At 42.9% G+C, this 15,499-nt stretch overlaps 1 protein-coding gene across 1 annotated transcript in view; it reads right to left on the bottom strand.

Annotated features, from left to right (window-relative positions):
• Positions 1-15,499, bottom strand: part of CIT (citron rho-interacting serine/threonine kinase) — a 164,051-nt gene that overhangs the window by 52,489 nt on the left and 96,063 nt on the right. Inside the window, 5 exon segments of the mRNA XM_055322904.1 lie at positions 2,972-3,169; positions 7,164-7,338; positions 8,357-8,466; positions 9,418-9,534; positions 13,460-13,555. Of these exon segments, the coding sequence (XP_055178879.1) occupies positions 2,972-3,169; positions 7,164-7,338; positions 8,357-8,466; positions 9,418-9,534; positions 13,460-13,555 (696 nt within the window).

Here is a 15,499-nt window from a genome sequence, read left to right as displayed (position 1 = left end):
GTGAATCTCCATGCAAACACAACTGATGGGAGTGGGTAGCAAGAAAACATCATGGAGACCAACAAGTGGTTTCCCAAGGGACCCGGCTACGCTTCTTCAACGAAGAGTGTCCACTGAACTGTGCTTCATCTAATTTGCTCCAGTGGCAGAGGCCAGAGTAATTTCTCCCTTCCCTGGTTAGGAGGTGGTGGCCCCTGAAAATGAAGCAGTAATAGCCCATTTGACTATTTCTTTTTACTGATAAATCAGCCTGCTATGAAGTTCACAGACCTCCTAGGAGATCATTTTAGATCCAGCTGATTTAATGTGGCTGCTGCTTATGTGGGGCCTGAGCAATGAGACAAAGTCTGGGTACCACCCCTGTGGCCATTTCCTCTTTCTCTTGGAAAATACAGTCTTCAGAACAAAGCCACTCAGACAACAGCCACATGCAGCCCAAAACCAGAGATATAATCCAAGGAAGGAGAGAGGAAAACCCACAGCCTCAAAACTGGATGAGGCAAGGTGACAGAGGATTTGGTTGCTGCATGATAGGCTACAAACAGCTGTGAGGTTTTTTTCCTGCCGTCACTTTGAAAAAGCCCCATTTTCCAAGGCATCTTCATCTGCAAGAGTGCTAGAGCCCTAGTTTCTAGACTTAGGGAGGTTTGTTTCTTTATTTTTTTCATAAGATGCTCTGAGGCAGTGATCTCATCTGACTAAATTAAGTCGTGACTTGCTGCTGTGAAGGCTTCCAGCAGCCATTAGACACAGCACATTCCAACCGGCAGCAATACAGGATTTAAAGACTAATTTCCCCACAGATAAACAGCAGTGACACATGCTCTATTTTATATCCTTCTCCTTCTGAATGGCCAGGATAAGATGCATAGCCACCACCACCCCCTCCCAATTCCAACAGAGCAGTGAGATAAATGTGTCCTTCTCTCACGCTCCAAAGTAAAAGGATTTGAGGAAATAACAGGCCAATCTCCTGGGGAGAAATGGCTAAAGACACAATACTAGACACATGGCAAGGACTCATTGAGTATACATTAGATCACTGATGTCTCCTTCTCCTTCTTTCAGAGTGTGGATGTTCTGGATGGGTCTGGGGGTGGGGAAGATATTAATATACAAGGCATCCAATATAATAGTGGCTGAATTAGGTGCGTCCTTTAGCAGCTAAGAAATGTTATCTGGCTGGCTCTCGCCCCATCCACCCAATTCCAGAAAGCACATAGCCTTCTGGACATGCATTCTTTTATATTAATTTCATTCCTACCTCCATATTTTTCTTTTGCAGACTTATTTTCTCTTGCCCTTTTCTTTTTTTATCTTGTTGTACTGTTTTGTTTCAAAATGGATTCAGAGCAATTTGGAAGGATATAAGGCAGAGGATAAATAAAGAGATATCGTGACTGTTTCTTTTCCAAACCAAGTATTGGGGGCCCATGGTACATCACACAGTAAGTGTTCTCATTGAGACAATAGAAATTAAGGTTGCAATCAATATCTGACCTTGGCATAAGTCCTGGAAAATCTTGGATGCACTTGCCCCATCTATATAGGAGTTACTCTATCCCCAGAGTCATGGAAGCTCCTGTGTCCTAGACTGGTCCATAAAGACCCTGGCACTATCAGATCATGTTCCCAATCTGTTTCAGATAATAGGCTTCCCAAAACCAACAATGGGAGGTAACTTCTAAGAATGAGATCAGTTGTTTTTTTTTTTTTTTTTAACACATATATACTATTTTTGAGATGGGTAAATCATAAACAATGAATCTGTGTGGCCATCTGTGGAAGTAACCCCACACCAAAGACATGCTTAGAGATGTTTCCTAGTGGAAATGAGAAGCATATTCAAGATGAATCAGAGTGAATAAGGTACCCACCAAGGTACCTTATTTTAGAAAACATGAAACCCAATCAGCTGCATTGTGCCCTGCCCATGAAGAGGGTACCCTGACCAGCAGGCATGACTGTGCCTGTCCATTTGGCAAGTACACTGTGTTACTATTAGCAATGTATTTGCTTGGCTGATATTAGCCATTAAACTCATTTGGCTTTCTGTGCCAAGTCCAGGTCCACCGAGCAGTCTTCCAAGAGAAATGAGGTCTTTAAGTAGACTTCTCTGAAGGAGAAAAAAATGGGAAGATTAGTCACCCAGGGGATCCTAGTCAACTTGGTGCTTGTAATCTCTAAGTTGATAAGTTGGCATTTTATATGTAAGATTCCTGTCAGATTTGTTAGCCTGGGTCAGTCCCCATGAGAAGGATCAACTATGGGAAACTGATCCAAAAAGTCATATTTTTAGAGTTCCAGAAAGAACGAGGATCTAAATCCAGTGACACCCTGGCCTACCCGCCCCAAGTTCTACTTTCTGAGAACATTCTTCAGTTGAGTGAACTACTGTCCCAGAAAGAGCAGAGAAGCCATATCCCTCTTAGAGAAAAGAATCTCTCACTTAGAAGAATCTTTTCTATCCAGAATATACTAAATGCATACCTAAGACTTAAAGCAGAATTTACAGCTTAAAAGAAAAAAAAAAGTAACACCAACAAAGCTAACCAATACAAAAATAGAAATGTGGTAGAAAGACTAAATATAAGATTATTATTTCTTTTAATGATCACTGAAATAAGGTTATTATTTCTTTTAATGATCACTGAAAACTAAGTAGAAGATTCAGGTAAATGGACCTGGCTCAAATTTTAAATACACTGATGATTATTTTTGAAAGAGGGAAGATATATAAATAAAGGAGAGACTTTTTCAAGACTCAGGAAAGGTCAGATGTTAAACCAGCTCATCTAGTACACTAATTCTCATGAAAGAAAAGCTTATGTAGGTCAGTTCTCTGGCCATTAAGTATTTCTAGGGATTGCTTTTTCTCTCTTGGGATTTCTACGAGTGAGCAGATCTCAGTGCCACACTCTTCCTGGCTGAGCCCTGGACCAGCCTGAAGGTACCTGTTGCCCAGACCCACCGTGAGCGCTTGGATCTCTTCTTCGGCCTCTGCCGTCGTCTCTTCTAGTTCCGTCTTGGCCTGGCGAAGCTGGCTCTCCAGGGCTGCCCGGGCAGCCTGCAGGGCTGTCAGCTGGGACTCACGCTCTTGCAGGGAGAGCTGTAGCTCTGTGAGCTGGCGCTTCAGCTCTAGTTTCTGCTCCTCGTGCTCTAGACTGACCTAGGAGGGGCAAAGAGAAAGAGAGACACACACACACACACATACGCACCAATGCTCAGTTGACCCTAACTGCAGAGGATGCAACTTACTAGTCTAATTAACTGACCCTAACCAGCCAAGGTGCAACCTGCCATTCAACCTGCATCATAAACATGGTCATGAATTCAAATTCCCAGCACTCAACTGAGAAGGAGAAAACAGATCTGCTATAAAACAGATCTGACTTTAGGAGTCTCAAAAATGACCAGGAGCAAGAACATGCAAGAGAATCTCTGTACAAACCAATCCACACTTACAAATACCAAAGGCCTGGGGAAGCTTCAAAAGAAAAACCACACGAGAATCGCAAATGAAAATTATCACAATTACTCTTATTAGAAAAGCGTTTGAAAGTAAATGGCTGTAAGTAACATTATATTGGTAACAAGGACTTCTTTACAATCAGGATAAAAATAGAACAACAGAACTGAATTCTATTTATTTTTAAAAATTCCTGCTCTGGAGCACCTGGGTGGCTCAGCTGGTCAAACATCAGACTCTTGGTTTCAGCTCAAGTCATAATTTCATGGGTCATGGGATCTAGCCCCTGGTCCAGCTCTGTGTTCAATGGGGAGTCTGCTTGAAGATTCTCTCCCTCTTCCCCTCTCCTCATGCTCACTCGTAAATAAATAAATCTTTTTAAAAAATAATAATAAATACTCCTGCTCTGATTTGTTCTAATTAGGTAACCCACATCAATGTCACATAATGAAGTAATCATTCTTCTCTCCCCCTGCCCTTCTATCCTTCTATCCACTCAATGTTTCATTCATTCAAGAAAAACTTGGGATCCCTGGGTGGCGCAGAGGTTTGGCACCTGCCTTTGGCCCAGGGCGCGATCCTGGAGACCTGGGATCGAATCCCACATCGGGCTCCCGGTGCATGGAGCCTGCTTCTCCCTCTGCCTGTGTCTCTGCCTCTCTCTCTATGTGTGACTATCATAAATAAATAAAAATTAAAAAAAGAAAAAGAAAAACTTACTCAGCAATTTCCATATAAAAAGGAATATGAAGATGAAAGATAGTTTCTGCCCTTGAGTTGAAGGAAAAATGAAAACCAACCATTACCATATATGTGGTCAAGTATAATGGTCAGAATACATAGGGATACAGAGGGAACACAATGGAGGGTAAAGGAGGGTAAAACAACTCTGCATGTGTTTACTGAAGAATTTATAGGAGTCAAACCAGCAAATGGGAAAGAAAATTCAAAGTGGAGGAACCAAGACATGCAAAGGCATGGAGATGAGGGAGACCATGGCCTATCTATTGGCCTAACAAACACAGACAAGGTTGTCCTAGCAACCAGACCCTGTGCCAGTCATTGGAGATGTCAAGCAAACAAAAGGTGCCTACTGCCCTCAGAAAGCCCACTAACAGGTACTGTCAACAGGTACACAACGTGATGACCTCAACATAGAAGGCTATGTGGACACAAGGTGATGTTCCATCCAGCTTAGGAGGGTCAGAGAAGGGTCTCTGGAAAAGGTGACACCCAAGTCCCAAAAGCTGTAAGGGTGAAGAAAAGACTTATAAAAGATTAAACCTAGAGAAACAACAGGATTTGGTGGTTAATTTGAGGTGGGGGAAGAGACAAGAGACAGAAGGTAATGCCCGAGCTTCGAGCCAGCTGAATTGCACAGGGACACCTCTGCAATTGCTATGCCAGGGAACACTAGTAAGTGCGAGAGGAAGAGACAGCTTAAGGAAAAAGATAAAAAGTTCAATGCTGAGGTGTTGATCTTGAGCAGTAAAGGAGACATACAGGCAAAGGTGTCTGAAGTCTACTGGGACAATGGGTCAGAGACTGATGAGAAAGGTCTAGATCTGTGGGCCCTTAGCCAGTCAGGAGCAGCTGAAGCCAAGGCTGTGCTCTCCCGCCAGCAAGGAGACATGACAGCAGCAAATGTAGTACTCACTCATAAGGTGCCAGGCACTCTTAGCTCATTCCATCTTCGTAACATTCCAGAGAGGGAGGCACCACAATCAACTCCACTGCACACACCAGCACGCTGTGGCACTGACAGACTCAGTGACCGAACAGATGCCACACAGCTAAACAGTGGCAGGGCTGGTTTCGAACCCAGGAAGTCCGGCTCGAGAGTCAACTACCTGCTGTTCGTCTTATTAAAAAGCTAGCAGTCAGAGCAGACTGCCACTCTGCCAGCCAGCCCAAAAGCTCCCCTGAGGCCACTTGGCAGAACCAGGGGAGGCAGGTGACACCAAGTCATGTGGGGGTGGGCAAGCAGGATGTCGTGCAACAACAGGAGGACCCCAGAGCCCCACACCTTTGCAACTCTGCACGCTTTGCTAGGAAAGAGCCTACAACTGCACATGCAGGGCGCAGGAAGCCCAGGGGCCTCGAAAGTGAATCAAACCGGAGGCTGAGATGCCTCTGTCCCCAATCTCGGTAGCAGAAGGCAGCAAAGAGAAGGTGGACCCACCTTGTTATATTTAAAGCTAAGCTCCAGAACTCCTGAGGAGTGTGACAGCCCTGAGCCTCTTATAAGCATTCTAACTTTCTCCTACCTTCCTTGAGGGGCTAGCTGTACAGATTCAAGACAAAAAAGCAACTCCCTTTCCCCAGGGCATTTTAACTGCCCAGATGAGCAACAGATGCAGGGCAGGTGCCACGCTAAGAGAGACATTTGTGAGAAGGGAAGGCAAAACAGCCAGTCACAGTGTTCCCACGCTCAAAGAATCGGAGTTATTTACACTCACACTCTTAAGGCTGACACTACAGGGAAATGTTGTTAAACTTACTGAACAGTAAAAATATAGCCTGGATAATAAAACTGAAACCACCACCTCAGGCTTTTGGACAATACAGAACCACTGTTCGGAGAGTATAAGAATCACCTGAAGATGGTCAAAAATGCAAATCCCTATTCCTCTCTTTACCCCCAAAAATCCTGTTTCATTTAAAAATGCTAAGAGAAGAAGATGCCCAGGAATCTGAATTTCAACAGACACACCAGATGATCCTAATGGAGGGGTCTACACCTGGACCACCCCTGAAAAACATAAGATAATACATTTTCTGTTGTTTGGAGGACTGGCCTTATTTTTCACATTCCAGGACAAGAACCACAAGTATCCTCAAAGTTTAGTCCTCAGGCTATATCTGCTTCACAGTCTTTGCTGTTAAGAGAGATCACGCGCTCTTTGAAGAATTCCATCACAAATACCTGAGCACTTGCCTACAAGGCTCCAGGCACTGTGTCTTCTTGCCCCACCAGGATGTCACGCTTCCAGCAACCACTCTCTGAACATCTCTGTCCAACCAGCCTAAACCTGCCTGCCAGGTGACAGCCCCCAAGATCAAGGATGCAGAACCAGGCTACTCCCTGGCACACAGCAGGATTTAACGAATACACATGGAGTACATGTGACATCACAGCCTCACGTGTCTGTGACCAAATGTGTTGCATTTTCCTCCCAAAACCTTGGCTACCCTTTCCAGCTTCCTTACATCCCCAAAGCAACCACATCCCATTAAAATTTAGATTTGTCTCTTACTTTTCCACCGTCACTATGAGACCGCTGCTGCCACTGTCAACAAGCCACGTGATGGACCCAGGTGCTAAAGCCCAAGCATGGACTCAGGCATGTGACCCTCACTAAATCAGGATAAGGGAGGAATCACTCTGCCCCCCAATCTGAAAAATGCACCAATGTACCTAAGCCTCATGTGACCCTAGGAGGGAGATCTATCATCACAGTCATTCGTCCAATGAGGAAACAGAAGCATAGAGAGAAGGTAGGCTGCCCAAAGAGACAGCACTTGCAAGAAATAGAAATAGGACCCCAACCTAGATCACATTGGCTGGGTCTGTACTCGTCACCACCATGCACAGTGTCTCTTGGGTATACACTGGCAGATGCTTGACACCTGGCTGGTTTCAGAGCCCACAACACCCAGCACATCCTCCTGGGACAGAGCCCCTCCTGCTCACCTCCCTCAACCTCGTCTCCAGCTCCAGCAGCCGATTCTTGTCACTGTGGTCTTGGTGGCTTATTTTCTCCAGCTGCTCCTCCAGCTTTCGGTTCTGAGCCTCCAATTTCCCAGCCTGTGTCTCCAGGTAGAACTTCTGTTGCCTGAGTTCTGAAATCATCTCTTCCTGGGCCTTCCTGGTGGGGGTGGTAGAAGGAGCCAAACAAAATCACAGTCTCATTAGAGGGGAGCATGTTCCCCTAGACGGCCAGAAGGAAACAGACTGAGAGGTGTGTCTTTGAAAGTGGGCATGGCCATTCCCAGTTGGCTCTCCCTTGACCCAGCCTCATGTGCAAGACCCCAGCATGGAGACCCAGGACCCACTTAGCCCTCACTGTTCAGAGGTCCTGGTCTCTGCAATTCAGGAAAGTCAAGGGGAATGCAAGAGACATGAACACAATTCCCTCCTAAGGTAGACCCTTTTTTCTGTCTAATAGCAGAAAGGAGCCTCTGAAAAGTACAAGAGTGCCCTCAACAACTCACAGAGGTGGGCCCTGGAGAAGAAAAGTCAATGAGGATAAGGAATGTTATTCCTTCCACTTCTTCATAGACCTCGCTCACCTCCCCACCAGACAGCTCACAAGCATCAGAAACTAGAATGACTCAAAGACCAAAAAGTGGCTCACTGAGCTGGTTTAAGTGAAAATGGGAATGTTTTAGAAGATCTCTGAAGAGAGGTACCTAAGCCGGGGAGGAATCCCAGAGATGTTCATTCTTTGGGGGAGATGATTAAGACCAAAGAAGATGGGGAGTCCTTGCAAACCTCATGCCCCTGGACCTTACTTCACAACAGCAGAGCAGGTGGCCCAGCCAGGCACACACAAGATCACCTCTGGCTCATCATGGGAGGCAAGTCTGGGGAATAAGGACCACAGCTTCTCAAAAGCCAACTATAAATAGGCCTCATTAGAGAGAGCAAGAGTGCTCTGTAATCTGATGGCAATTTGAAGCCATTAAGAAAACTCAGCCCCAAAGAAAGGGCATGGCAGAAGGAGACCGCTTAAGAGAGGGCAAAATTACACATGTATTACAGGGTCTGGAACAAACGACAGAAGTAATTAAATCTGCTCTGGCTTTATCGACAGAATGAAGTTTACACCCCAGGAGAGAAGACCAATCTGTGATCACACACACAGGTGGAATCTGAATACTTACATGTTCCTCTGAGTAAAAAGACTGCTGTTTGCCGCTAGTTTGTTGGCTTCTGAGAGTTCCACGATCCTCTGTTCCAGGGATCTGATCTTGGAATCCATAGCATTGATCATCTGAAACACAGGGGGGGCCTGGAAACCTCACACATGGACAGCTCAACCGGAGCAAGAAAAACTGGGGCTGTGGGGCCAAAGGCTCCCATTGAGATAAATGGAGGCTCTCTGACCAGAAGTAACAGGGGAGTTACTGTTTATACCCCAAGGGGCCCAAGTCTTCCTGCCTAGACAGCAGCACACAGTTGTTTTCTCAGACAGAGATGACACATCCCCATACTACCTAAGTGGCCTGTGTTAAAACCACATAGGAACCGAACATTCTGTGAGTAAGCAGGCCCCATGAGCCCCCCGCATCATCTGCATGGGACTTGGGCCTGCCGAAGCCTGACTTGAATCTGCAAACTGGTGTGTCTCATCACCCATGGGTCTGTCAATTTCTCTATCATCCTAGATTCTCTACACCAAAGTTTTCCCAACTTAATAAATCATAAAAATCAGGGAGGAGGGGGGAAGGTGCTGGTTAAAAATATAACTTCCCAGGCCCCTCCATTGGGGATTCTGGGGTCCAAAGTCCCTGTTGGGTTTGGGATCATAGGTGGATTAACAAGCACCACAGGTGAACCTCACAAGCAGAAAGTTTCTGAAACCCATGCCTCTATGGATGAGAAAGGCAAGAAGCGAGTGCATAGAAAGGAAGCACATAAGGAAGACTTTGGGCCACTGGTTGTTTTGTCGGGTGGCCTTGTGAAGGACAATGTTGATGGCAGCCCAGCATGAAACCCTCAAAGGAGAGCACAAAAGGCAAAAGTGGCCACCCTGAGCCACTCCCCCTCCCCGCTGCTTTTAGGAGACGAATTTGTTGCAGAGAGCCTGCTGTAGGCAACAAACTCCACAGGATCAAACAGGAAGAATAATTCATCGGCTGGAATGGGCTCTCCTTGCATGTGACTCCGGGCACATTTCATAAACCCTCCTTGGGAAACTGGCTTTGTAATTCCTTATACCTACCGCCTTCTGCTCGCTGAGAATTTTGCCCTTCTCGTGGGCCTCCTCTTCGTGTCTCTGCATCAGATTCTCCAGAGTCTCTTTATCGGCCAGGTCTTTCTTTATCTGGCTGTCCAACACCTATGAGAAAAAAAGAAGTTAGTGTCCCAAGTAGCAAAGCTGAGCAGGGAAGACTGATCAGGGGTTCTTGGGAAAGGCACAGAGGCCAAGAAAACTCTGGGAAAAAAGACAGAATGGGAATCTGCTTATGAGCTGGGATGGGGGTAAGAAGTCAAGCATAACCATCAGATGGCAAGTAACCAGTGGACTTCAACTAAGAACTTATTTTAAGATTGGCAGCCAGAAACACTCAAGAAGCATAGATCCTCACTGGACGTAGACTCCAAAAGGAGAGAAATAAAAGATCTGTCCCCAGATCTTACAATGTGCAGCTGTTACCTAGGGACCACTTTATCGTAGTCAATGCACCAGTTTTCAGAACCTTGTTTGCTCTTAATTGGTACAGAATTAATCTAGGTATCTCCAAGGCTGTGCACAGAGGGACAGAGAGCTAAAGACCAAGGATGTCTGTGTGACCAAGGCTGATGTTAGGAAACAGACAGGGGACAAGAGGGTTCTGCCCGCCAATAAAGTAGGCGGAGAGTCAATAGTTTGAAAAGACAACATAAAAGAGAAAGGGGGAAAAAAGTGCCTCTCTCCTCTGATCCAGCTGGGAAAAAAAAAAAAAAACCCACTGGAAAGAGAAACCTTTTCCCAGGGGAAGAGAAATCATGTGTTCTCAGTGCTGAGAACACCACTGCAAGCACCCTCTGTTCCCAAGGGGAAAAAATAAAACAGTAATGGTGTCACCATCCACCAGCTTGATCTAATGTTCTGCAAGGCACACACAGCTCTACCAGTTGCCAAAACAACAAATGAGAAAGAAAGAAAGATAGAAAGAGGGGGTGCCAGGGGAAGACAACATCATAACTTGCCAGAGCCCTTGACTACAACCCTCCATTTCTCATCACAGAGAATCCACTCTACCTTTTCTGAATGACACCAACTCCTTCCGATACTGGGAAGAATCTGAAAGAACTGGGGTCACAGAGGGGGCTGAGATCTGCCCTTCCCATAATGTCTATTGTGAAGGGACCTTCATGGCTCCTGGGGACATCCTCCCTAAAAGGAGCCAGTCAGCAGGCAGGGGGGTTCACATGATAAAGAGAGGAAAGAACAGATTTCAAAGACGGCTTTAAACTAGAACTGAGTGGTGAAAAAAAATAGATTGAGAGTTTGTGGAGAAGAACAAAAGGTGGTGGACAGGTCAAGGGAGGAGGGGAGAAGCTCAACAGGATAAGTGGCCCGTTCTCTAGGATGCTGGGGCGTGATTCTAAAATTACAAATGAGAAAAGAACAGAATCTAGGGTATGACCATGATTATTACTAAAATGGCCTTAGAGAGGCTGGAATGGAAGCACAAAGCAGAATGGGCTAAAAAGAAATGGTTTCATAAAGATTCCAGGAGGGAAGAAAGAAGAAAACAAGTCTTTTCATAACAATCCCTAGGATCTATAAAACAAAGTTCTTTCCATCTAGATGGCTGTGGAGACCACAGAGTATCTGGACCAGGCATGCTCCTTTTTATGGGGTGCTAAAGCAATGAAGTACATTTTCAGGGTGACTCATTCTCAAAATAAAACCTTGACTTTGGGACGTGATGATACCAACAAAAGGTAGAGAGGGACGGCCTCTATCAAAAACAGACACACCTCAGCTTCACCAGAGTTAAACTGGCAGAAGCACAAATGAGGAGATGCATGGGAGGGAAGCAAGGAACTTGAAATGAGAGAGCCACTGTAGACATTTATATCAATTTAAGACAGAACATAGCTTTTGGACAGGAAAGTCAATATACTCACCCAAATTACAGAATGAGTTTTATGAATGGCTATTTTCATTGTGCCATTTGCATCATAATTTTCTGGAAGTTGGTTTATTCTGAAGATAAAAGTTGGGAAGTCAGTAAGATTTCAAATCAAAAGGATTAGTATATAACGTTTATGCTGAGTAGGGGGTCATGCTACAACACTTTGAAGTCACTTCTGGGTTATTTTTCTTTTTTTTTTCTTTTTTCTTTTTTTTTTTTAAATGAAAAATGACCAAAAGTAACTCCAGGGGTTAAAAAAAAAAAGGTACCAGGATGGTGATGATGATGATGATGTTGTCTGTGGGGGCATGTACATGCTTGGTTCTCCAAAAAAAGGAACACAGAATACCAAAATCTACAACAGGATCAACACAAAAATTAAAAGCCTCCTTCATTGTCTGATTTGGAATGGGAAAACATAATATTTAAGATGTAATGACCAATGTCTGATTCTCAGGAACACAAGAATTGAGTTAAAGGCTTGGTCCAAAATCATAAGGAAAATGTGATGTGATTTTAAAAGAAAATAGATAAGCTGGCATTTTTTTCTGATCACTGACTTTATTAATAATAATTGAGCTGAAATAATAATTCTAATAATTGAAATAGTAATTGAATTTAATATCTTATACATTGGGCTAGATTATTTAGTACAGCCCTCCTATGGAAAATGATTTAAAATGTTAGATAAAGTATAGAAAACATTCCCCCCAAAATTGGCAAGAGAGTAAGAAATTAGAGACTAAAATTCTAAATGAAAGCAGAAACCTAGAGAGTTAAGATGGGCACAAAGTTGTTTTTAACTTGAGGCATTTGCTGAACCAAATAAACTGGAACTTCATTTTTAATAGCCTCAAAGGATAAGAAGACAGAGAAGTCTAGGCCCAGGGTCACCCCCAAAGGAGGAACACATTTCTATTCAGAGTTTCAAAGAATTCCCATTAATAATTTTCTAAGGAAGATGAGCAGCTGACCAAGCACACAAGAAGATAGGCACCATGAAAAACAACAAAGAGAAATAAAAGAGCAGAAACAGACCTTCAGATTATCAATAAAGAACATAAAACAACTATTCCAATGTATTTAAAGAAATAAAAGACAAGCTGAAAATGAATGCTAGGAATAGAAAATTATTGTCTTAAATAACCTAGTAAACTTGGGAAGGAGCCAAATAAAATGTCTAGAAACCAAAAATACAGGAACTGAAATTTAAAATTCACTGGATGGACTTAACTGCAGATTTGACAGGTCAGAACTAGTAAACTGGGAAAATCAGTCAGAACTCACCCTCAGTGTGCAGTGAGAGATAAAGAAATGGAAAATATGAAAAAAAAATGCACACGACGCCTACTCAAACTTTCAAAAAGGAAGAAGGAAGGAAGAAGGGACAATCTTGAGATATAGTAACCAAAGATATTCCAGAACTGATAAAAGATACCAAGATATTTTAAAGTCCTACATATCTGAAGCAAGAGAAATATATCTCCATTTAGACACATCACAGTAAAACTTTAGAAAATTAAAGACCGAGCAAAATTTTAAAAGCAGCCAAATAACAAAAAAGAGCAATTACTTTCAAAGAAAACAATGGTTACACTGACAGCTGACTTCCCATTGGCAAAATAAAAGTCAAAAGTCAATGGAATGATACCTTCAAAGAGTGTTCAAAGAACTGCCAACCCAAAACTCTATCCCCAGGCAAAACACCTTTCAAGAATGACTGTGAAATAAAGACGCTTTCAGACACCCAGAACCAAGAACTTGTCACCAGCAGGTCTTCATTAAAGTAAGTCCTCAGGGATATACTTTAAACCATTGGAAAAATGTTCTGATCTGAGATACAGGAAGGAAATTAGAGCCAAGAATGAGGAGTCTGTGGCTAAATCTAAATTATCATGGATATTTATATTTATATTTATATATAAATATATATATATACATATATTTTTTTTGACATCACATATCAAAACCCCCACATGGTTTAACATCCCAAAACCTCCCACCATGGCCTGAGGACAGCATTTACCCCCAATAGGCCTTTGGTCTAGCAAGAAGTGGTCCAAAGTGCCCAGGACAAGAGAGAAGCTGTGTCGTGCCATAGGAAGAATGCCAGGGAATATCAGAAAGTGTGTTTACTTTAATTTTTTCCTCGTAGTGCTGCTCTTTCTGCTTCAGGTGCACCTCTAGGTGCTGGGCTGAGACCTGGGCCTCGCGGTGCTTCTCTTCCAGCTCCTGGACACAAAGGAACAGACAGTCAGGTGTGCAAAGGGAAAGACAGAGCTCATGTGTGTTAGACATTCACGGGAAATGTGACTTTGGCACCACAAGCAACAGGCACACGTTCCTTCATGACTAGCCCCTGAGGCTCTTGGGAAGGAAACCACCACCGATCCTTGGCCCTGGGCTTTCCAGGTCCAAGTAGTCACACACATACACATGCAGCCGGTGGGCTGGGATCAGAACGCTGTCAGTGTGACATGTCAGACAAAAGCAGCTCTTCATCTGTGCACAGGGAAATGACAGTCACAAGGCAACATTTGAAAGTTTAGTGCAGCACAAAGCCCCTGACCACCACTGTCTTGAACCTTAGGCCATTGTCACTCTCATTATGGCCTTAAATGAGAAATGTGGTTTTAATTTCTTTCAAAACTCAAGTTATTTTATTACCCTAAAAATGATTTTGTCTTTCTGATTTTCAACATGATGCTCACCCTAGCCATGGGAAAAAAATTAATGTTACAATTCAAACACTTTGAGGTTTGAAGGATTTTATTTTTTAAGCTGGCTGGTGGGTGGAGAATGCAAGTATCTGGAGATGTTCATGTATCTTGTTTATAGGCTACAATGCTAATGGGAACAAAGTAGCACATAAAATACACTGATAATAATGACCGAAATATGTATGCAGATATATTAAAGATGGAAAGAGAGTTTGGAGTGATATAAATAGTTCAGATTTAATGTTCCCTCCATTCTAAGATTTCTGCTTTTAAACAAAATCGTTATTCATTTGAAAATTATATCAATTCATCAGCCAATGTATTATAAACTGATCTAATAAAAGGCAGCATCAATCCACTGAAACATTCTCTAAATGCAGATATCTGCATCCACATTAATTCTTATGAATCTGGACCCATTAGTTAATTACTAATATCAAAAGTCATTACCCCAAGTTTTCATCTCTTCACAGTTATGAAATTTTTCCTTGAAGTAGAAGTAATTATGAGAATTTTGAAGAATGAGGAAATTATACAGGATATGTCCATAAAGTGGGGAAAAAAGACTCTCAGATTCATATGCACATAAAATGTTACTGATTAAGCTTTTGAAATTCTAAAGCCTACAAGCACTGACTTTGCTTTGGGGGCCAGTAAAGTGTTCAATATTAAGACCAGGTGCACAAGATCTATTGCAGTCTAACAGATGTGATCTTGAAAAGTTGAGTGTAAACAGGATTTTAATTAATAAAAACATACTTTAAGGGCTTTATGTGCACTAAAAGATCTCCTGCAAGGACTTCTTTCATTAAAGCAAAAGACTTTGCTATAATGAGAACCCCAATTACCTGTTTTGAAAAGGTCTTATCAGAATAGCAAATATTTTAAAGCAAATGACATTTTGGGATCTGTTTCCAAGCATCATCATTATATAACAGGATTAAGGACCACCTCTGCCCATGTCCTGGGTATTTCATAGTCTACGCACAGGTTTCTTTAGCAAAAGGCACTTTCTGATAAATGAAGTCACAACCACAAAGGTAGTCAGGCAGGTGGCAAGATACCCTTGAACAAAGAAATCTGTTTTTCTTTATGTTAGAAATCACTTGATAATCATCTTTTCTGAGTTTCTGTCCTCCTAAGATAGCATAGGAATGGAAAAGAGGGTCTAAAAACAGGTCAAAACTCAGATACCTGAACCTAATGACTTTAAGACCCAATTTCTATATATGAATGGGAGTTTAGAACACAGAATCCCAGAACGCAGAACTCTATACCCCTACATTTTAATTTCAAGTGTATCTTTGGAAAAGCAAATATTCTAAATCTGACTTCTGGTGGTTTGCCATTTTTTGTTGTTGTTGTCATTTTTGTAAAACGTTATCTTTTCTCTATATATTAGATCAAACTCTTCAGTCCTGTTATGCAAACATTGTTGTTCGCTGCTACGTTTCCA

Source organism: Nyctereutes procyonoides, unplaced genomic scaffold (genome assembly GCF_905146905.1).
Source record: "Nyctereutes procyonoides isolate TBG_1078 unplaced genomic scaffold, NYPRO_anot_genome, whole genome shotgun sequence".
In the NCBI taxonomy this organism is placed as follows: domain Eukaryota; kingdom Metazoa; phylum Chordata; class Mammalia; order Carnivora; family Canidae; genus Nyctereutes; species Nyctereutes procyonoides.
The sequence above is the reverse complement of the archived record's forward strand: the minus strand, read 5'-3'. Positions and strand labels throughout refer to the sequence as shown.